This window comes from Pan paniscus, chromosome 20 (genome assembly GCF_029289425.2).
Source record: "Pan paniscus chromosome 20, NHGRI_mPanPan1-v2.0_pri, whole genome shotgun sequence".
In the NCBI taxonomy this organism is placed as follows: Eukaryota; Metazoa; Chordata; class Mammalia; order Primates; family Hominidae; genus Pan; species Pan paniscus.
This window is the reverse complement of record NC_073269.2, coordinates 48,133,505-48,155,076: the sequence shown is the minus strand read 5'-3', so window position 1 is coordinate 48,155,076 and position 21,572 is coordinate 48,133,505. Positions and strand designations below refer to the sequence as shown.

Here is a 21,572-nt window from a genome sequence, read left to right as displayed (position 1 = left end):
AGGCAGGAGGATTACTTGAACTCAGGAGGTTGAGGCTGCAGTGAGCCCAGATCATACCACTGCCAGGGCGACAGAGTGAGACCCTGTCTAAAAATAATAATAATAAATAAATACGTAAATAAAATATTCATAGCAGAGTGAGGAGGTTGGACTAGATCAGTGTTGTTTAAACTACACTGCAGGAAATCCTGGACAAGGATTTGGATCCCAGGTTCATGAAAGGGTCCAAGCAATCAGCTTGTAAGGAATGTTCTAGAACCTACCCTACTTTAATTTTTTGTTTTTACTTTTGAGAGATTTTCACTGAAGCGTAACACACATACAGAAATGTGCACAAATCGTGTTACTTCTCACTGAAGTTTCAAAAACTGAACACACCTGTGTAACCAACCAGCTGTCCCCAACCCAAATCCTCCCCATGCCCTTCCAATCACTAACCCTCCAAGGCTAACCCCCATCTCAGCTTCCGTCACCACAGATCAGCTTTGCCCGCCCTTGAACCTCATATAAATGGCATCGTACTGTGTGTTCTTTCTTGAGACTGGCTGCTTCTGGCAACATTATGAGTTTCATCTGTGTCATTGCAAGTAGTGTAGTCTCGTTGTATGTTGAATGTACTGCAATTTCCTGATTCATCCAATCTAGATGGACATTTGTTTCTGGCTCTTTGCTGTTAGGAATAGTACTACTAGGAAGGTTCTCTTCCATGTCTTTTGGTGAACATGTACTGGTGTTTCTGTTGGGTGTGTTCTAGTTGCTGGGTCGCAGGGTGTTTGTCCTAGCTTTAGCAGGTATTGTAAAAGTGTCTTCCAAAGTGGTTGAACCACTTTCACTTTCATTCCCAGCGGCAGCGAATGAATGAAAATTCCACTTGCTCCTCGGTTTGTCAGTGGTGAGTGTATAAAGGTACCAACCATATATGGTGGTTTTCATTTGCATTTCCCTAATGATCAGGGAGGGAGAACACCTTTTTGTGTTTATTGGCTATTTGATTTTTCTTTGTTTTTGTTTTTTGAGAGAGGGTCTTGCTCTGTTACCCAGGCTGGAGTGCAGTGGCCCAATCGTAGCTCACTGCAGCTTCGACCTCCAGGCTCAAGCACTTCTCCTATCTCAGCCTCCTGAGTAGCTGGGACCACAGTCGTGCACCACCACACCCAGCTAATTAAAAACAATTTTTTTTAATTGACAGGGTTTTACCATGTTGCCCAGCCTGGTCTTGGACTCCTGGGCTCAAGGGATCCACCCACCTTGACCTCCTAAAGTGCTGGGATTACAGGCATGAGCCACCACACTTGGCCCTTTATTGGCTATTTGGAAATCCTCATTTGCAAGGTTCCTATTCATGTCTTTTTCTATTTTAAAAAAATTGGGATATATGACTTTTTATTGATTTGTGAGTTATTTTTTATTTTTTATTTGTTTGTTTTTTTATTTTGAGACAGAGTCTTGCTCTGTCACCCAGGCTGGAGTGCAGTGGCACAATCTCGGCTCAATGCAAGCTCTGCCTCCTTGGTTCACGCCATTCTCCTGCCTCAGCCTCCCAAGTAGCTGGGACTACAGGCGCCCGCCACCACGCCCAGCTAATTTCTTGTATTTTTAGTAGAGATGGGGTTTCACCGATTAGCCAGGATGGTCTCGATCTCCTGACCTCGTGATCTGCCCACCTCGGCCTCCCAAAGTGCTGGGATTACAGGCGTGAGCCACTGTGCCCAGCCTGATTGTGAGTTATTTATACATTCTTGGGTACAAGTCATTTGTCTGATGTATGTATTGCAAATGTCCTGTCCCCCTTTGTGGCTTACCTTTTCATTCTCAGTAGTATATTTTGGATAAAAGGATTTGATTTTTAATTTTACCAAAGTTCTCTTCATCAGCTTTTTTCCTTTATGGTTAATGATTTTAGAATTTAAGAATTCCGTGTATACCCCTATATCATGAAGATATTCTACTATTTGTGTTCTAAAAACTTAATAATTTTGCCTTTTACATTTGGGTCTGCCATCCTCCTGAAATTGATTTTTATGTAGCATGTGAGGTAGGGGAGTCAAAATACATTTTTTTCTTTTTTCTTTTTTTTTTTGAGACAGAGTCTCACTCTGTTGCCCAGGCTGGAATGTAGTAGCATGCGATCTTGGCTAACTGCAACCTCCACCTCCTGGGTTCAAGTGATTCTCCTGTCTCAGCCTCCCCAGTAGCTGGGATTACAGGCGCCCACCACCACGCCTGGCTGATTTTTGTATTTTTAGTAGAGATAGGGGTTTCACCATATTGGCCAGGCTGGTCTTGAACTCCTGACCTCAAGTAATCCACCTGCCTCAGCCTCCCAAAGTGCTAGGATTACAGGCATGAGCCACCGCACTTGGCCAGAATACATTTTTTTCCATATGGGTATTTAATTCAGCAGCACCATTTATTATAACAATAATTCTTCCCCCTTCAGGACAGTTTTACCTTTGTCACAAATCAATATCCATTTATATGTGGGTTTCCAAACACTCCATTCTATTGTCTGTTTGTCTGTCTTTGTTCTAGTACTGCAGTGTCTTAAATACCATAGCTTTAATTTAAGTGTTAACATTTGGCAGGGTAAACCCCCAGTTTTGCTTTTCTTCTTTAGGATTACTTTGGTTCTTCTTGACTCTTTGCATTTCTTTTTATTTTTTATAAGTTATTTTTATTGAGACGGGGTCTTCCTATGTTGCCCAGGCTGGTCTTGAACTCCTGGGCTCAAGTGATCCTCCCTCCTTGGCCTCTTAAAGTGCTGGGACTACAGGCGTGAACCACCAAGCCCAGCCAACCATGCATGTTCATACACACTTAAATATCATACTTCAATTAAAAAAAAATTGTTACACTGTGGAAGGGGGCTGAGCATGGTGGCTCATGCCTGTAATCCCAGCAGTTTGGGAGGCTGGGGTGGGCAGATCACTTGAGCTCAGGAGTTCGAGACCAGCCTGGGCAACATGATGAAACCCTGTCTCTACAAAAAATACAAAAATTAGCCAGGCTTAGTGGCTCGCACCTGTGGTTCCAGCTACTCCGGAGGCTGAGGTGGGAGAATCACTTGAGCCCAGGAGGTGGAGGTTCTAGTGAGCCGAGATCGCACCACTACACTCCAGCCTGGGTGACAGAGCAAGACTCTGTCTCAAAAATAAATAAATAAAATTGGGGAAGGGACAGAAGTTAATACAAACCTACGTAAAATAGAATTCAAAGAGTACAAGGCAGGTGAGGAGTGAAAAATCAGTTTCCTTCCTTCCCTGGGTCTCTCATTTTCTTTTTTCAGAGGCCACCATCCTCCCAGAAATGTCTATGCATATACAAGCACATCGTTGCTCTTTCTTTAACAAAGAGTTGCATATTGTACACGTTGTTCTGTAGCTTGTTTTTTTCCTCCTAATATACCTTGTAGACCTTGCTATTTTAGTGGTTGCCTGGGATTCTTTTATGACATCGATAATCTTTTTAACTTGGCCCAAATTAGGTTGTTTCAGTCTTTGTTCTCACTACAAGCAATGCTGCACTGACTTTCTTGGACCTGCGTTTTTGATGCACAGCCATTTGTAGGGTAAATTCTTAGAATTGGACTTAGCAGTATCTCATTGTCTGGCTGCAGTGTTGGGCTTCTGCATAAGATTCTTTTTGAAGTCTGAAGACCCTGGATTTGAGGCTCCTTGAGGACCCTTCTGTTCTGATAGTCTGTGACTCTAAGTTGAGTCCTAGATTACGGTTATCTAATTTCTATTCACAGGCCCCAGTCTCTTTTTGTCTCTCTAAGCGCAGACCCCATCCTGAGACCCTGAACCTAAGTTCCTCAGTCTTGAATTTAGAGATCAGCTTGGCATAGTGGAAGGAACAGGGTTCAGAGTGCACAGTGACTGGGTTGTGAAGCCCAGCTCTGCCCCATCTCCCTTCCCACTGCCCTGCTTCAGCTGGGTGGCCTTGGGCTAGATGCTTTACCTCTCTGAGCCTTGGTTCTATCCTCTATATGTCAAGGGGGCTGTATGGGAGCCAGGCCCTTGTCTCTAGGATTCTCAGTTTCTGATTCTCCAGCTTTGATACCCAACCTGGGTCCCTCGTCTCTCTCTGGCTTCTCCCATATCCACTGTCTGATTCTGTCCACTTGAGCTCAGTCTAGCACAGGGCTTAAGAGCGGAGCTTTGGAATCAGACCAACTTGTCCTTCTCAGCCACTTACTACTTCACTTCTCTGGACCTCAGCATCCTCATCTCTAAAAGAGACGTAATAATACTGCCATCCCACGCTGACAGAATTGCTGTCACACAGCAAGCCCACAAGAAATGCTGGCTGCTGCCGCTATTATTAGTATTATCTCACATTCTTGTTCCCCGTTCCACAATTTTGGTTCTGGAAAGGCAGCTTAATAGAGAATCACTGACTGCCCTCCATTCCATCACCCTGTAGCTGTAGGGCTCTGTGGGGTCCTGGAGTCCAGAGCTTATGACCTGGCCACATAGTAGGAGATTCTATTACTGTGTGACAAACCACCCAGAACCCAGAAACTGAAACAATAGCAGTTGATTATTTTGCATGATTCCGTGGGTCAACTTAGTGGTTCTTTGGCTGGTCTCACTTGGGCACACTGCGGCAGCATTCAGCTGGTGTCCAGACTGGACTGGAAAGTGCAGAATGGCTGTGGATGCTGGCTGTTGGCTGGCATGCCTTCGTTCACTCACCCTCCAGCAGGCCAGCCTGGGCTTCCTTAAATGGGGGCTGCTCTGAAGGCTGAGACTCTGGAATTCACACAGCATCACCTCTGCCACATCCAGTTGGCCAAAACAAGTCATAAGGCCAGCTCAGACCAAGAAGTCTGAACCCAGGGAGAAATGGACCCCATCTGTTGCTAGAAGAAGCAGCACAATATTGTGGCCACATCTACCATGGAGCTCAGTAATTGTGTGTTGAATGAATGAGAGGTGACAGAGGTCACCTAACCACTTTGAGCCTCCGTGTCCACATGTGTAAAAGGAATCTACTTATGCCCATTTCAGTGTAAGGTCACCATAAGGAATTAAAATGATGTCATCGAGAGAATGCACAGCACAGTTTCTCAATACACAATAACCATTGTGGATATTTTATTTTATTTTATTTTTGAGAGAGTCTCGCTCCATCTCCCAGGCTGGCCTACAGTGGTGCAATCTCGGCTCACCGCAACCTGAGCCTCTGGGACTCTACCTCAGCCTCCCGAGTAGCTGAGACTACAGGTGCACACCAGCACACCTGGCTAATTTTTGTATTTTTTATAGAGACGGGGTTTTGCCATGTTGCCTAGGCTGGTCTTGAGCTCCTGGGCTCAAGCCATCCACCTGCCTTGGCCTCCCAAAGTGTTAGAATTACAGGCTTGAGGTACTACACCTGGCTCATTGTGTATATTTTAACCAAAGCTCTTTCCTGGCTCTTCCCTAAGTCCTAAGTCCTTTTGTTCATTATTCCAAAGTGACATTGTACAAACAACCATTTAGACAATAACTGTGTCCAGATAAGTTTCCCATTTGTTACCATCATCACATGCCTTGTTTTCCTAGCACTTGGACCATTCTTTCTGCTTTTGTGTTTCTTTGGCACAATGGGATCAGTAAAGTTTGCTCAAACCCCTCAGAAATAAGCGTCAATGTGGCAAACTGACTGTAGGTCAGAGATTGCAAACTAGAAACTGTTTGTTTTGGCCTGCAGAACATTTAATAATAATTGGTATTAGAATTTGAATTGGTTGCTGTATTAGTTCATTTTCATCCTGCTGTAAAGAACTGCCCGAGACTCGGTAATTTATGAAGGAAAGAAGTTTAATTGACTCACAGGTTCAGCATGGCTGGGGAGGCCTTGGGAAATTTACAATCATAGCAGAAGGCGAAGGGGAAGCAAAGCACCTTCTTCACAAGGCAGCAGGAGAGAGATGTGCCGAGTGAAGGGGGAAGAGCCCGTTATAAAACCATCAGATCTTGTGAGAACTCACTATCACTAGAAGAGCATGGGGGAAACCGCCCCCCTGATTCAGTTACCTCCACCTGGTCTCTCCCTTGACATGTAGGGATTATGTGGATTACAATTCAAGGTGAGATTTGGGTGGGGACACAAAGCCTAACCGTATCAGTTGCTAACATTTATTTTATTTTATTTTAGAGACAGAGTTGCTTAGTTGCCCAGGCTGAAGTGCAGTGGTACAGTCATAGCTCACTGCAGCCTCAAACTCGGGCTCAAGCAATCCTCCCACCTCAGCCTTCCAAAGCAGTGGGATTTCAGGCATGAGAGTTGCTAACATTTATAACCAGGAGACTTTACAAAACAATCTTAAGTTTCCAAATTCTCTTAAAATTGCACCATCTGGGCCAGGTGCGATGGCTCACACCTGCACTTTGGGAGGCCGAGGTGGGCGGATCACTTGAGGTCAGGAGTTTAAGACCAGCCTGGCCAACATGGTGAAACCCCGTCTCTACTAAAAATACAAAAACAAAATTGGGCGGGCGTGGTGGCAGGCACCTGTAATCCAAGCTACTTGGCGGGGGTGAGGCAGGAGAATCGCTTAAACCCAGGAGGTGGAGGTTGCAGTAAGTTGAGATCGCGCCACTGCACTCCAGCCTGGGTGACAGAGCAAGACTCTGTCTCAAAAAAAAAAAAAAAAAAAAATTGCACCATCTGTCATCTTCAGCCTGCCTCCCTCATGGGGAATTGGACTGGAGCTAAACCCTGGTGAGGGAATACCATCTTTAACCCATTAGTGGCTCATGAAGTTGGTTTGGTGAGTCATTACCGGCCATGTGGAAAGATGAAGTATAGCAGAATAGAAAATATCAGTGTATTGCCCATAGTTACTAGGGCAAGGACTGTTCTGTGGAATTAAGTCTAGTTACGTGTGTTCATGTGTGGGTGACTTAGGCTGCAGGGTAAAATGTGTCTTTTACTGTGAATTGTAATAAGAAATCTGAAAGCCCCTGATCCACTTTGGCACAAGCTCTATCCAGTCTGACTCACTCTAAAGTTCCCTCCTCCCTCATACGCATTTGAGCTTGGCACCAATGAGCATCAGGTTGGCTGCTGGAGATTAAAATGGCTCCCTGCAATCTGCTAGGGACTGGCAGTACCCATGTGTTTTTCCCTGGCTTTCAGGTCTATTCCCCACTCTGAGCATTTGTAAGTGAGAAATGTGTACTATGAATAAATCAACCCTGCTCAGCAAGCAGATTCCTGCTGTACCTGCCTGGTCCGGGCTCCAGGATCCGCAACCCAGCCACTAGACACCCAGCCTCTGACCCCTGCTTTCTTCTGCCCACCCAGGAGAACCCATACGTCATGCGCCGGCCCAACTTCCAGGCCCTGTCGGGGAACGAACGCTTCGAGGGCTTCTGCGTGGACATGCTGCGGGAGCTGGCCGAGCTGCTGCGCTTCCGCTACCGCCTGCGGTTGGTGGAGGATGGGCTGTACGGGGCGCCCGAGCCCAACGGCTCCTGGACGGGCATGGTTGGCGAGCTCATCAACCGGGTATGGCTGGACTGGGGCTGGGAAAGAGGCATGGACCCGGCGAGTGAGGGAGGGCGGGCAGCTGGGCAGCCAGTCTAACTTCAGAAGCAGCCTGGCCGGTGGCAGAAGAGGAAGGAGCCATGAAGGGCCCCTGACACCACCTCACTGATGTTGCGCTGTATGCCTGTGCCTGGCGGGTGCCGTGGGATGGGACAGAGGAGGAGAGATGGTACATGCATCACCACCTGTGTCCTGCTTTGCCAAATGCCCCTTTCATGCCACCTTGGATTAGTCGGTGTGCAAAGATTTGTTAAGTGAATGAAAGAGACATGGAGTGGGGAGCAGGAAAAGGTCTGAGGAGGTCAAAGGCTTCCTGCAGGAGGCAGGGCTGAGAGCAGGGAGCACACCTCACCTGTGTGCTATGCCCAGCACCTGCTAGGGAGGGCCTGGCACATCATGGACCTGGAGGGCTGCATGTAGAACTCATACATTCACCCATTCAGTGGCTGTTTATTGAGTACCTACTATGTGCCTTGCCTCTTGCTGGGCATGGGATCCCACTGTGAGCACAGTGGATCTGGACCCTGCCCCCAAGAGCTTAGAGTCTCTTTGGGGTGCAAGACAGTGAATGACCACAGCACAGAGCCGTCTGGGCTGTGATTGGGGAGCTCAGAGGACGGTCCCAGAGGAGGTTCCTGACCCAGTCAGGTATCCCAGGAGGGCTTCCCAGAAGAGACGATACCCAAACTGATTCCCAAAGGTCATGAAGGAGTTAGCAAGATGAAGGGGGTGTGGGAGAAGGGGAGCGTATTTGGAGCAGGGGAAATAGCATCTACAAAGATGGGGCGATACTAGGGAGCGGGATGCACTGGAGGAACCAGCGGGGCCTGAGCGTGGGCAGAATTTGGTTGCAGCTGAGGAGGGATGGAAGGCAGGGCCATGGGAGGTGGCAGGCAAGGGTGCAGTGGAAAGGATCTTTGGGTGTCAGACACTCCTAGATTTGAATCCTTAAGTGTCATTTCTCTCCTCTGAACCTCAGTTTTCCCCTCCCTAAGATGGGGATAATAATACCTTGCAGGTCTATAGTGAGGGTTACGGGACATGGGGACAAGTACCTCACACATCGCTTGGCAGATACTGGGGGACTGAAATGTAGTTCCTCTTTTTATTCCAGTTGGGAGAAACTATGGGCACAACTGCCCAGAGGCAGGACTGTGCCCTGGGAGATAAGTAGGCCCCTGATTAGGACACTCCCAGAGCTGGTGTGCAGACCAAGGGGCTGTGGCCAGAGATGGCCAGGGCAGCCTTGACGTTAGACTTGACAGAGCTCATCAGAGATTCTCACCCTCCTCTCTCTCATGCCAGAATTTACAGCATCCAACCCCCTGAACATCACCAGGGAAGACATGAGAGGGCCACTTTGCTTGACAAGGACGTTTATCCCTTAGGGCACTGACTTTCAAAAGTTATTTTGACAGCAGAACTTTTTTTCCAATTGCAAACTCCCTCAGAACCCTGGGCAAGAGCAGAGCTGCTCTGGTGAAGGCAGAGATGGGGGGGCCTCCCACCCCACCCCACAGGCAGGTCCCAAGGCGCTGCCCCATAAAGCTGCCAGCTGGTTTGAAAACTTCTGCCCCAGGGTGAGTTTTAAGGTCAGGGTGAATTTTATTATTATTATTATTTTATTTATTTATTTATTTATTTTGGAGACAGAGTCTCCTCTGTTGCCCAGGCTGGAGTGCAATGCCACGATCTCTGCTCACAGCAACCTCTGCCTCCCTGCAACCTCCACCTCCCGGGTTCAAGCGATTCTCCTGCCTCGGCCTTCCGAGTAGCTGGGATTACAGGTGCGCCACCGTGCCTGGCTGATTTTTGTATTTTTTGGAGCAACAGGGTTTCATCATGTTGGCCAGGCTGGTCTTGAACTCCTGGCCTCAAGTGATCCGCCCACCTCACCTCCCAAAGTGCTAGGATTACAAGTATGAGACACCACACCCAGCCCAGGGTGAATTTTAAAGCCTGAAGCCCAAAGAGGCCCCAGGTGAGACAGGAGATGAGAAGCCCCAGAGCTGACAGCTCTATGCCCACCTGAGGGCACAGGCTTCCTCGTGACCTGTTTCCACAGCCTGGTCTTTAGTCACGTAGGCTCAGAAATATTCTTTCATCTGGTATCCCAGAAATAAGCAGGCTCCAAGGGAGTAGCCCTGCACCTGAAGTCACTCTAAACTGGATGCCCTTTTTTCACCAACAGAGAAGTCTGGAACAGTCCTTATTTACAGCTGTCTGACCTTTGTGTCTCAGGGCCTACTCAGTAGGGTAGGGTGAGAGGATTTGGGGCCTGGGGCCAGCAAAGTGTGGCAGCTGAGAGTGTCTGTGGTTGGCTGTTTGAAGCTTAGCTCTGCTGTGCACTGGTTGTGTGGCTTTGGGCAAGTGCTTAACATTTCTTTAGGTTGTAGTTTGTTCAACTGTAAAATTGGGGAATAACAACCCTTTAGCACATAGGGTTGTTTTGAAGAACAACATGCAGTGAAGAACTTAGAACAGGGCCTGGTGCATAGTGGGTGCTGTATGCGTGTGTCCTTTTTTTTTTTCCTTTGAGACTGGGTCTCTCTCTGTTGCCCAGGCTGGAGCGCAGTAGTGCAATCACAGCTCACTGCAGCCTCAACCTCCTGGGCTCAAGCGATCCTCCCACCTCAGCCTCCCGAGTTGCTGGGACTATAGGCATATGCCATAATGCCTAGGTAATTTTTGTGTGTTTTGTAGAGATGGGGTCTGGCCCTGTTGCCTAGGCTGGTCTTGAACTCCTGGGCTTAAGCAATCCTCCCACCTCAGCCTTCCAAAGTGCTGGGATTATACTATTTTTATTATTGTTATTATTCATACCAGCATGGCCAGCACATACATAGATTTGTGTGTTCATCCATTTTCCATTCAGCCAATGTTTGTTGAGTGCCTACTGTATACCAAGCCCTGTGCTATACCTTGGGGATACCATGGTGAACAAGCCCGATGTGCTCTTACTGAGTGGGCTAAAGGGTTTGGGCCTCAGCAGAAAGCCCATGGGATGCCCTTGAAGAGTTTTGTTTTTGTTTTTGTTTTTGTTTTGAGACGGACTCTGGCTCTGCTGCCCAGGCAGGCTGGAGTGCCGTGGGGTGATCTTGGCTCACTGCAACCTCTGCCTCCTGGGTTCAAATGATTCTCCTGCCTCAGCCTCCTGAGTAGCTGGGACTACAGGCGCATGCCACCACACCTGGCTAACTTTTGTATTTTTAGTAGAGATGGGTTTCGCCATGTTGGCCAGGCTGGTCTCAAACTCCTGAACTCAGGTGATCCACCTGCCTCAGCCTCCCAGAGTGCTGGGATTACAGGCATGAGCCACCATGCCCGGCCACCCTTGAAGGGTTTTGATCTGGCTCAAGTGAATTGGCCCTGGGGTTGGGGGAAGCAGTGGTAACAGGAAGACCAGTGAGGAGATAAGGAATGAGCTGGTGGGCCTCAGGCAGGAGAACGTCAGAGCTAGAGACTAGGGGAAGGGCTAAAGAGCACCAGGGCTTGGTGACTGCCTAGGGTGGGGGATGCAAGAGAGGACAGGAGGGAGAGCGTTCCTCCTGTGTCTGGCTTGGGCATCTGGGTGATGGCAATGACATTTACAGGGAGAACACTGGAGGAGGAGCTGGAGCGTGAAGGATAGGTGGAGTTTGGCCTTGCCCTGCTGTGGGATAGCCGAGTGTGCCGAGCTGCACAGGAATAGTCACCACCGTCATCACAACAGCAGCAGCTGTCATTTGTTGATTTCACACCATGTGCGAGGAACTTTTCAAGTGTTACTTAACATAATTTTCATAGCAGTCCTTCATGGCCTGAGGATCACTGCCCAGTGTGAGATCTGGAGTCCCCAGTGCACAGGGCTGCAGCCAGGTGTGTCTGACTTAAGGCCCGTGCCCTTTCCAGCCCTCCAGCTGGGAACTTGGGAAGCTCGGAGTACACTGATGGAGTGGCACGCTGTGCCAGGCCATTGTCTGAGCTTTCTGACTTGTCTCCATCCTTGACTCCTCATGGCCACCCAGTGAGGGAGGGACTGGTATTAGCCCCGTTTTCTCAAATGTACAGTGAGGCATCAAGGTTTCATGTCCAGGCCCATGGCTAGTGACCAGGAGAGCCAAGGTGGGCACCCCATCAGGGTGGCCCAGAGCTGGTGAGTGACTTCCAGATGGAAGACAGCCTGGGGCACCAGCATCCTGCCAGTCACCCCTGGGCCAGGCACAGGGCTCCTTGGCCTGTCTTGAATTATGACCCATTTTTTCCACCCAGTGGCCATGGCTGACATTGGCCTTCTCCCTGCCATCACTGCCATGGTGTGAATTCAGGTCCCACCCCTCTCATCAGCCTCCTTACTGGCCTCCTGGCTTCTAGTCTCTCCACTCCCCAGCTTGTCCTCCAATAGAACCTTTCTACAGTGTGAGTCTGATCTGTCACTTGTATGCTTTAACTGAAGCCCCTGAGGCCCTCAGGATAAAGCTTAGCCTTCAAGGGCAAAGAAGATCTTAGGTCAGGGTCCCAGGAAGCTGACTCTGAGATGGAGATGTAGAGGCAGGAGGTGTGGTGGCGTGCCCCTGGAAACCTGCCCTGTGCGGGAGGGAAGGAAGCAGGCTTGGGCAGAGGAGTTGAGCTGCGCTGCAGTCACAACTGGGCCTTAGCTGTCCCACAGGCAGCTCTGGAGCTGAGCTGGCCGTCAAGGACCTCCCCCTGTGGTAAAGGTGCCAGGCCTTTAAGCACCCACTGATATGTCACTGGACGTGGGCTGCTCTTGGGGAGAGTCAGGACTTTGGGTGAGGGGATGCTCTTCTACTGACAGAGCTGAGAGCCATCAGCCACCTACACCCTGGGCAGCTGAGGCAATGAGTGCCCCACTCCTGAAACAGAGTCTAGGTAGCCACCATGGAGTCCACTATAGCAGTGCACTGGTTAGGAGCCAGAAGGAGCCAGCTTCAGGTCCCCAGTGCTCCCACATGATCCCTGCAAAGCCACTTATCTCTGAAGGTCAGTCACTCCTCTTGAAAAGGGGCTAATGTTACCTCCCTCACAGAGGGTTTTTTTGTTTGTTTGTTTTTGTTTTTCTTTTTGAGGCAGAGTCTCACTCTGTCGCCCAGGCTGGAGTGCAGTGGCGTGATCTCGGCTCACTGCAACCTCTGCCTCCAGGGTTCAAGCGATTTTCCTGCCTCAGCCTCCTAAGTAGCTGGGATTATAGGAATGCACCACAATGCCCGGCTATTTTTGTATTTTTAGTGGAGACGGGGTTTCGCCATGTTGGCCAGGCTGGTCTCGAACTCCTGACCTCAAGTGATCTGTCCGCCTTGGCCTCCCAAAGTGCTAGGATTACAGGCATGAGCCACTGCACCCAGCCAGTGAGTTTTAAGGCAATTAAATGAGAGCGCATTTGCACAGAGCCTGGCACATGCCTGGCTCACATGTGGTCACTACTGCTAGATACCTTTCTTGAGGCGGTCTGTATGTGAGTGTAGTTAGAAGAATGGGCTTTGGAGTCGGCTAACCCTGGGTTCAAATCTGGACTTACTCCTTACTGGCTTTGTGACCTGCAGGCAGGTGGCTGCCCCCTCTGAGCCTTAGTGTCCCCTCAAATGGGGAGTGGTGACCCCCTAACTTGGAGGGGTATCACAGGGGACAGATGAGATCAGCACAGGTCATAGGTGCTGGCATGACCAAGACGATACCCACCCACCTCACCTGTGGCCTCCACACCCTAGGGATGGGAGCCTTGTCTACTTAGCTATGTCCCCAGCTCAGGGCCTGACACATGGCAGGTTTCCAGTAAATTAGTGTTGAATGGGCAATTGACTGATTCTATCAAGGAGTCTTTAGAAATGTTGTCCCCAGTTCTCTTCATCTGATAGAAGACGCACACACACGCCAGGCATGGTGGCTTACGCCTGTAATCCCAGTACTTTGGGAGGCCGAAGTGGGAGGATCACTTGAGCCCAGGAGTTCAAGACCAACCTTGGCAACATGGTGAAACCCTATCTCTACAAAAATTGAAAAAATTTAGCCAAGTGTGGTGGCATGTGCCTGTAGTCCCAGCCACTCAGGAGGCTGGGAGGTGGGAGGATCACCTGAGTCTGGGAGGTTGAGGCTGCAGTGAGCCATGATTGCACCACTGCACTCCAGCCTGGGCGACAGAGTGAGACCCTGTTTTAAAAAAATAGGCTGGGCACAGTGGCTCACATCTGTAATCCCAGCACTTTGGGAGGCCAAGGCGAGCAGATCACCTGAGGTCAGGAGTTCGAGACCAGCCTCGCCAACATGGTGAAACCCCATCTCTACTAAAAGTACAAAAAAATTAGCCAGGCGTAGTGGTGTGCACCTGTAATCCCAGCTACTCAGGAGGCTGAGGCAGGAGAATCGCTTGAACCTGGGAGGCAAAGGTTACAGTGAGCTGAGATTGCGCCACTGCATTCCAGCCTGGGCGACAAGAGTGAGACTCTGTCTCAAAAATAAAAATAAATAAATAAATAAATAAAGTCCATTTCATTAAAAAAATTTTACATTATACTGTGTTTCCGGTTATAAAACATATTTGTATTAAGTATAATCCTATTTTGTACAACAATAGCAAGTATATATGCATTAAAAAGCATTTTTGCATACCATCAGAAATTTTCATAAGCAATTATTTGAGAAGGAACTCCTTTATTTTCTGTTTATATATGTAATACTAAATGATAAAATACCAAATGGTACAAATAGCAGAAACACTGGATATACATGATGGTCTTACACCTCAGAGACCATATTCCTCCAACTCATTTTCTACAAATTCATTAATACAGCTACATCTTTAAATTTCTTAATTTTTTTGAGACAGAGTCTGGCTCTGTTGCCCAGGCTGGCGTGCAGTGGCACAATCTTGGCTCACTGCAACCTCCACCTCCCAGGTTCAAGCAATTCTTCTGCCTCAGCCTCCCAAGTAGCTGGGATTACAGGCGCCCACCACCATGCCAGGCTAATTTTTTTGTATTGTTTAGTAGAGATGGGGATTTCACCATGTTGGCCAGGCTGGTCTCGACTCCTGACCTCAGGTGATCTGCTCACCTTGGCCTCCCAAGGTGCTGGGATTAAAGGCGTGAGCCACCATGCCCAGCCTAAATTTCTTAAATTTTTATTTTTGCAAAAATGATATCTTACTATACTTACTGCTGTGTAGTTTGCTTTTTTTACTTGTAACTTGGCCATCTTCCCACGTTAGTACACATAGATCTGCCTCATCTTTAAAAACAGCTACGTTTAGGCCAGGCGCAGTGACTCACGCCTATAATCCCAGCACTTTGGGAGGCCGAGGTGGGCGGATCACCTGAGGTTGGGAATTCGAGACCAGCCTGACCAACATGGAGAAACCCCATCTCTACTGAAAATACAAAAAAATTAGCTGGATGTAGTGGCGCATGCCTGTAATCCCAGCTACTCAGGGGGCTGAGGCAGGAGAATTGCTTGAACCTGGGAGGCAGAGGTTGTGGTGAGCCGAGATGGTGCCATTGCACTCCAGCCTGGGCAACAAGAGCAAAACGAAAACAAAAACAAACCAGCTACATTTAGTCATTCACTTACTGAATAACTACTGAGCAACTATTCTGCACCCACTGCATCCTGGCCACTAGGGGGCAGCAATGTAATGAGCAGAGGTGCTCCTTGTCCCCTCCTTCCCGCCCCCCGCCCCAACTGCTGATGTTCTAGTGGGGGAAACTGACAGCGTATGATATATTAATATCGTGTTAGGTGAAGCAAGGTAAGGAGATAAAAGTGTCTGGTGCGTGGATGCTGTTTTAGACAAGGTGGTTGGATAACGTTTGAGAAGAGACCTAAAAGGGGTGGGGAATACAGTCCTGAGAAGAGCCACCAGGGAGGGTTTCATGAGGGCAGAAGTTTGACTATTTTCCTCACTTCTGCATCCCCAGCGCCTAGAACCATCTGACACCCAGCTGGTGCGCAGCAAATAATTGCCAAGCGAAAGGATGGATCTGGGGAAGAGTGTTTTCCAAGTAGAGAGCCCATATCTATAAAGACTTGAGGGGAAAAGTGTGGTTGAGGGGAAAAAGTGAGGGGCAGAGAGATCCGAGAGCAGGGCCCACATCCCAGGGCCTCACAGTCACTGCTAAGGAGTGTGGCTGTTATTTTTTATTATTATTTTTTAGTTTTTGAAACAGGGTCTTGCTCTGTCACCGAGGCTGGAGTGCAGTGGTGCAATGCAGTGGTGCCATCTTGGCTCACTGCAACCTCAACCTCCCAGGCTCAAGCAATCCTCCCACCTCAGCTTTCCCAGTAGCTGGGATTACAGGCACACTCCATCACGCCTGGCTGATTTTTGTATTTTTGTAGAGGCAGAGTTTCGCCATGTTGGCCAGGCTGGTCTTGAACTCCTCGGCTCAAGCAATCTACCTGCCTCGACCTCCTGAAGTGCTGAGATTACAGGTGTAAGCCACCATGCCTGGCCTTGGCTGTTATTTTTATTGTGCTGCAGAGCCACTGGAAGGTTTTAAGCAAGGAATGTGCCATGATATTTTATTTTATTTTGAGACAGAGTCTCACTGTGTAGCCCAGGCTGGAGTGCAGTGGCATGACCACGGCTCACTGTGACCTCCACCTCCTGGGTTCAAACAATTCCTGTGCCTCAGCCACCCAAATAGCTGGGACTACAGGCGCACACCACCATGCCTGGCTAATTTTTATATTTTTAATAGAGACGGCGTTTTGCCTTGTTTCCATGCTGGTCTTGAACTCCTTGCCTCAAATGATCCATCTCCCTTGGCCCCCCAAAAGTGCTGGGATTACAAGCATTAGCCACCATGCCCAGCCTGATCAATTTTTTTTCTCTTTTTTACTGAGGTGAAATTTATGTCACATAAAAATAACCACTTTAAGGAGTGCAATTCAGTGGCATTTAGTACATTCACAGTGTTGTGTAATCACTACTGCTATCTAGCTCCAAAACGTTTTCATAACCTCCCATAAAACTCATACCCATTAAGCAGTCGCTCCCCACTCCCTCCCCGCTACCCCAACCCCTGGCAACCACCCATCTTTCTGTCTCCATGGGTTTACCTATTGCAAATATTTCACATAAATGGAATCATCCAATATGCGGTCTTTGTGTATGGCTTCTTTCACTTGGCATGATGTTTCCAACTTTTCAAAGTTCATCCACATCATGGCATATACCAGTACTGCATTCTGTTTTTTTGTTGTTGTTTTTTTTTTTTTTTTGAGACGGAGTCTTGCTTTCTCGCCCAGGCTGGAGTGCAGTGGCATGATCTCGGTTCACTGCAGCCTCCACCTCATGAGTTCAAGCAGTTCTCCTGCCTCAGCCTCCTGAGTAACTGGGACTACGGGCACACGCCACCACACCCGGCTAATATTTGTATTTTTAGTAGAGACAGGCTTTCACCATGTTGGCCAGGATGGTCTCGATCTCCTGACCACATGATCCACCCGCTTCAGCCTCCCAGAGTGCTGGGATTACAGGCGTGAGCCACTGCGCCTGGCCTGCATTCCTTTTTATGGCTGAATAATATTCCATTGTATGCATAGGCCAGCAGGATCTAATTTTTAAATCATTTAAAAATGATTGCACTGGCTGCTGTCTTGAGTAACACCTTAGTGGGACAAGAGTAGAAACTGAATGGTCCATTTAGGAGGCTGTTGGAGGGTGTGGATGAGAGAAGATGTTGCCTTGGTTTGAGTGGCAGCTGTGTCAGGCGTGCAGCCAGCTTGGATGTGCATAAGAGGAAGAGAGGAATCGGGGTGACTATGGGGTTTGGCCAGGGCAGCTGGCGAATGGCGAGGCCAGTTTCCACTATAAGGAGGACATGGGAGGAGCAGTTTGCTGGGGCCAGGAAACAAGAGTTTTCTCTGGTCACGGATCATTTGAGATGCCTGCTTAAAATTCAAGTGAGGATATAAGGATTCCATTGTGTGGCTCAGCATGAATTATTTACCATATCCCCTATTGATGGCTATTTGGATGGCTTCCAGCTTTGCTAGCATAGCCAGTGTCATGATAAACTTGGCCTGTGGATTTGTGGGAGTGTTCCTGAGGGATACATTCCAAGAAGTGAAAGTGCTGGGTCAAAGGGTATGAATTTTTTCTAAGTGTATACTGCCAAATGGCTGTTCAAAAAGGCTTTGCCAATTTATATTCCTACCAAAAGTGCATGAGAATGTGAAATTTCCCATACTCTTGCCAACAGTCAGTGTTACCAATCTCTAAAATAAAATCTTTGCCCATCTCAAAGGCCAAATATAATATCATTGTTTTAACCTAAACAGAATGTTACTTGGCTGCATAGTAGTAATTCCATGTGGATGTACCATAATTTATTTCGCCATTTTTCATAACTAGTTGTTTCCAGGTGTTTTTATTGTTTGTGCTCTTATAAATAATCATTAACAAACATCTTTTTTTTTATTTTTGAGATTGGCGTCTCACTCAGTTGCCTAGGTTGGAGTGCTGTGGTGCCATCACAGCTCACTGCAGCCTCAACCTCCCCAGGCTCAGGTGCTCCTTCCACCTCAGCCTCCTGAGTAGCTGGGACTACAGGTGTGCACCACCATGCCTGGCTAATTGTTTTGTATTTTGTTGCCCAGGCTAGTCTTGAGTTCCTGGGCTCAAGTGGTTCACCCATTTTGGCCTCCCAAAGTGTTACGATTACAGGCATGGGTTGTTGCACCCGGCCAACAAGCATCTTTATGCACAAAAGCTTTGCCTGCATTGCAGCCTATTTTCTTAGGATTGGTTCTCTGAACAGAATAACTGGGTGGAAGAAGAATACCCTTTTTGTGGCTTTCGTGATATTTTGTTGAATTATTTTCCAGAAAGACTACAACAGTTTCTATATAGGCTCCTTCTCAGCATTGAGTGTTTTTATCGGCTTTTAGCTATTTAGACAACTCCCTGTCATTTTCATGGATGGCATATCATTTTGATTTTTCCTGCTTTGACTGGTAGACCACACAGTGGGACTTATGTGGTCAAGTGATTGGTGGAATCTGAGCCCAGGTTAACTCAGAAGGGGCCTGATGGGGCCATGGTCCCACCCTGTGTTTTCCCAGTTCTTGGTTGTATAACTGGAATAGCCACACATGGTAGCTGGCAGAATCCCACGTTGGCGCACTGACCCATGGAGTCAGGGCCATTATGGTAGAAAGAGCCACGTGGAAGCTCCTAGAACTCCCTGTCTTTCCCAGAATAGTAATTCAAAAGCAATTCTCTATCCTTTGTGCAAATTGTGGAGATTAGTGTCACCATTAACAGCTTGGAAGAAGCAGGGGTAGTGATCCCATCTATATTCAGCTGGCCTGTTTGGCCTGTACAGAAGGCAGATGGATTTTGGAAGAATGACTTTGGATTATTGTCAACGTGATCAGGGGTGACTCCAATTGCAGTTGCTGTCCCAAATGAAGTTTCTCTATTGGAGCAAGTCAGCACAGCCCTTGGCAGCTGGTGTGAGCTACTAACCTGGCAGATGCTTTTTTCTCCATACCAATTTCCAAGGGCTACCAGAAGGCAAGGTTCACATCTTCACAGTCTTGCTCAGTGTGACATCAACTTTCCCACTTTCTGTCCTGATTTAGGCTGCAAAGAACTTGAACTCTACAGTCCACATAGCCTCACACTGGTCCCCTACATTGACAACAGTACGCTGATCAGATCTGATGAGCAGGAAGTAGTTGAGTAAGTGCAGTTGGCATTAAACCTGGCGGATGGCAGTCTGGCAGGGTCCAGTCTGGCAGGGTCCAGTCTGGATACAAAACAGCGCCGGTTGCCAGACGCAGTGGCTAATGCCTGTAATCCCAGCACTTTGGAAGGCTAAGGCAGGAGGATTGCTTGAGCTCAGGAGTTCAAGACCAGCCTCAGCAACATAGCAGGACCTTGTCTCTACTAAACATTAAAAAAAAAAAAAAAATTAGCTGGGCATGGCACATGCCTATAGTCACAGTTACTCGGAAGGCTGAGGTGGGAGGATCACTTGAGCCTGGGAGTTCGAGACTACAGTGAGCTGTGATCACGCTGCTGGACTCCAGCCTGGGCGACAGGGCAAGACCCTGTCTGAAAAACAAAAACAAAACCCTGGCTGGGCGCGGTGGCTCGCGCCTCTAATACCAGCACTTTGGGAGGCTGAGGTGGGTGGATCACCTGGCCAACACAGTGAAACCCCATCTCTACTAAAAATACAAAAATTAGCCAGACTCAGCGGCACGCACCTGTAATCCCAGCTTCTCAGGAAGCTGAGGCACAAGAATCGCTTGAACCCAGGAGGCAGAGGTTGCAGTGAGCCAAGATCGTGCCACTGCACTCCAGCCTGGGCGACAGCGAGACTCTGTCACAAAAACAAAAACAAAAATAAAAACAAAACAAAACCCAGCTCCATTTACTTGAATAGAATCATATCAGTTATTTGAATAGAGAGTATTTAGTATAAAGAATTGTTAACTAAATGTAAAATTGTTAACCAGCTAACTTAAGGGGTAAAAAGAAAACTAAGAGGTCATGGCAGTAGCAACGGCAGAAAGCAGCTACCACACTTAGTCCTTAAGGGACAAATAGAAGAGTTTGAAAGATGAAAACTTAGAAGCTTAGAGGAGGGCCCCACAGAGCTGAGACAAACTGCTGAGGAGGGGGTGCTGTTTGGTTGATGCTGTGACATTTGGTGGGCTTTTTGGATTTTGGTGGCAACTCATACCACATTGGGATGTGCTACTTCAATCCATTTACTTTCCCTACAGCCCGTAAGGCTTTTTTCATCTGGAGTGAGGTCCAGAGCATCAAAGACTCTGCAGCCAGTCCAGGCTGCATGCGAGCTGATCTGCCACCTCGGCCAGATGTAACCAGCAGATCGGGAGATTCATTCGCAAAGTATTGATGGCAAATAGGAATGCTGTATGGAGCCTTGAGCAAGCACCAGTGGCTAGCTCATGGTGCAGACCTCTAGGGTTTTTTTGTTTGTTTTGAGACGAAGTCTCACTCTTGTCCCCCAGGCTGGAGTGCAGTGGCACGATCTCGGCTCACTGCAACCTCAGCCTCCCAAGTAGCTGGGATTACACAGGTGCCTGCCACCAGGCCTGGCTAATTTTTGTATTTTTAGTAGAGACGGGGTTTCACCATGTTGGCTAGGCTGGTCTCAAACACCTATGCTCAGTTAATTCTTAAAAGTTTTTGTAGCAGCCAGGCTCGGTGGCTCACGCCTGTAATCCCAGCACCGTGGGAGGCTGAGGAGGGCGGATCACGAGGTCAAGAGATCGAGACCATCCTGGCCAACATGGTGAAACGCCGTCTCTACTAAAAATACAAAAATTAGCTGGGCATGGTGGCACACGCCTGTAGTCCCAGCTACTTGGAAGGCTGAGGCAGGAGAATTGCTTGAACCCAGGAGGCGGAGGTTGCAGTGAGCTGAGATTGCGCCACTGCACTCTAGCCCAGCTACAGAGCAAGACTCTGTCTCAAAAAAAAAAAAAAATTTTTTTTTTGTAGAGATGGGGTCTCACTGTGTTGCCCAGGCTAGTCTTGAATTCCTGGGCTCAAGCAATCCTCCTTCTTTGGCTTCTCAAAGTGCTGAGATTATAGGCATGGGCCACTGCACTGACCTAGCCAGCTTTTTCTGGCCAGAGTGTAAGTATTTTCAGCTTTAAGGCCTTACTGTCGTAACTCCTTAGCTCTTCTGTTGTATGGAAAGTAGTCATGGACAATATAGTGGGCGTCACTGTGTTCCAATAAAACTTTATGTACAAAGGCAGGCAGATGGGCTGGACTTGGCCCAAGGGCCATAGCTTTCCCACCCCTCACTCTCAGGTGTCATGGAGGTATCATGGCAGGAAGTGGCCACATCCCTAGTTCTGAAGGAAGAAAGGGAAGAGCTGAAACTCTTGGAAACTTAGAGGAAGGGCTCTGTGGAGCTGAAAGTCAGACCCTGGGGAGAGGTGCTTACAGCTGGTGCTGGGTTCTGGAGAGAGGCTGGATGAGATGGGTTTGTAGATGTTGGGAAGCTGCACACCAGATTCATCTGCTGCCAGGAGAAGAAATGATGCTG

The 21,572-nt window shown here is 48.2% G+C and overlaps 2 protein-coding genes across 4 annotated transcripts in view; one reads left to right on the top strand and one right to left on the bottom strand.

Annotated features, from left to right (window-relative positions):
• The window catches only part of LOC100976543 (CEA cell adhesion molecule 6), a 910,921-nt gene that overhangs the window by 621,163 nt on the left and 268,186 nt on the right, over positions 1-21,572 (bottom strand). The window lies entirely within an intron of this gene.
• GRIK5 (glutamate ionotropic receptor kainate type subunit 5) overlaps positions 1-21,572 on the top strand; it is a 70,832-nt gene that overhangs the window by 19,125 nt on the left and 30,135 nt on the right. For all 3 annotated transcript variants that reach the window (XM_024926408.4, XM_024926407.4, XM_034946080.3), the window contains one exon: positions 7,297-7,500. In XM_024926408.4, coding sequence (XP_024782176.2) covers positions 7,297-7,500 — 204 coding nt within the window. The remainder of the gene's footprint in view (positions 1-7,296; positions 7,501-21,572) is intronic.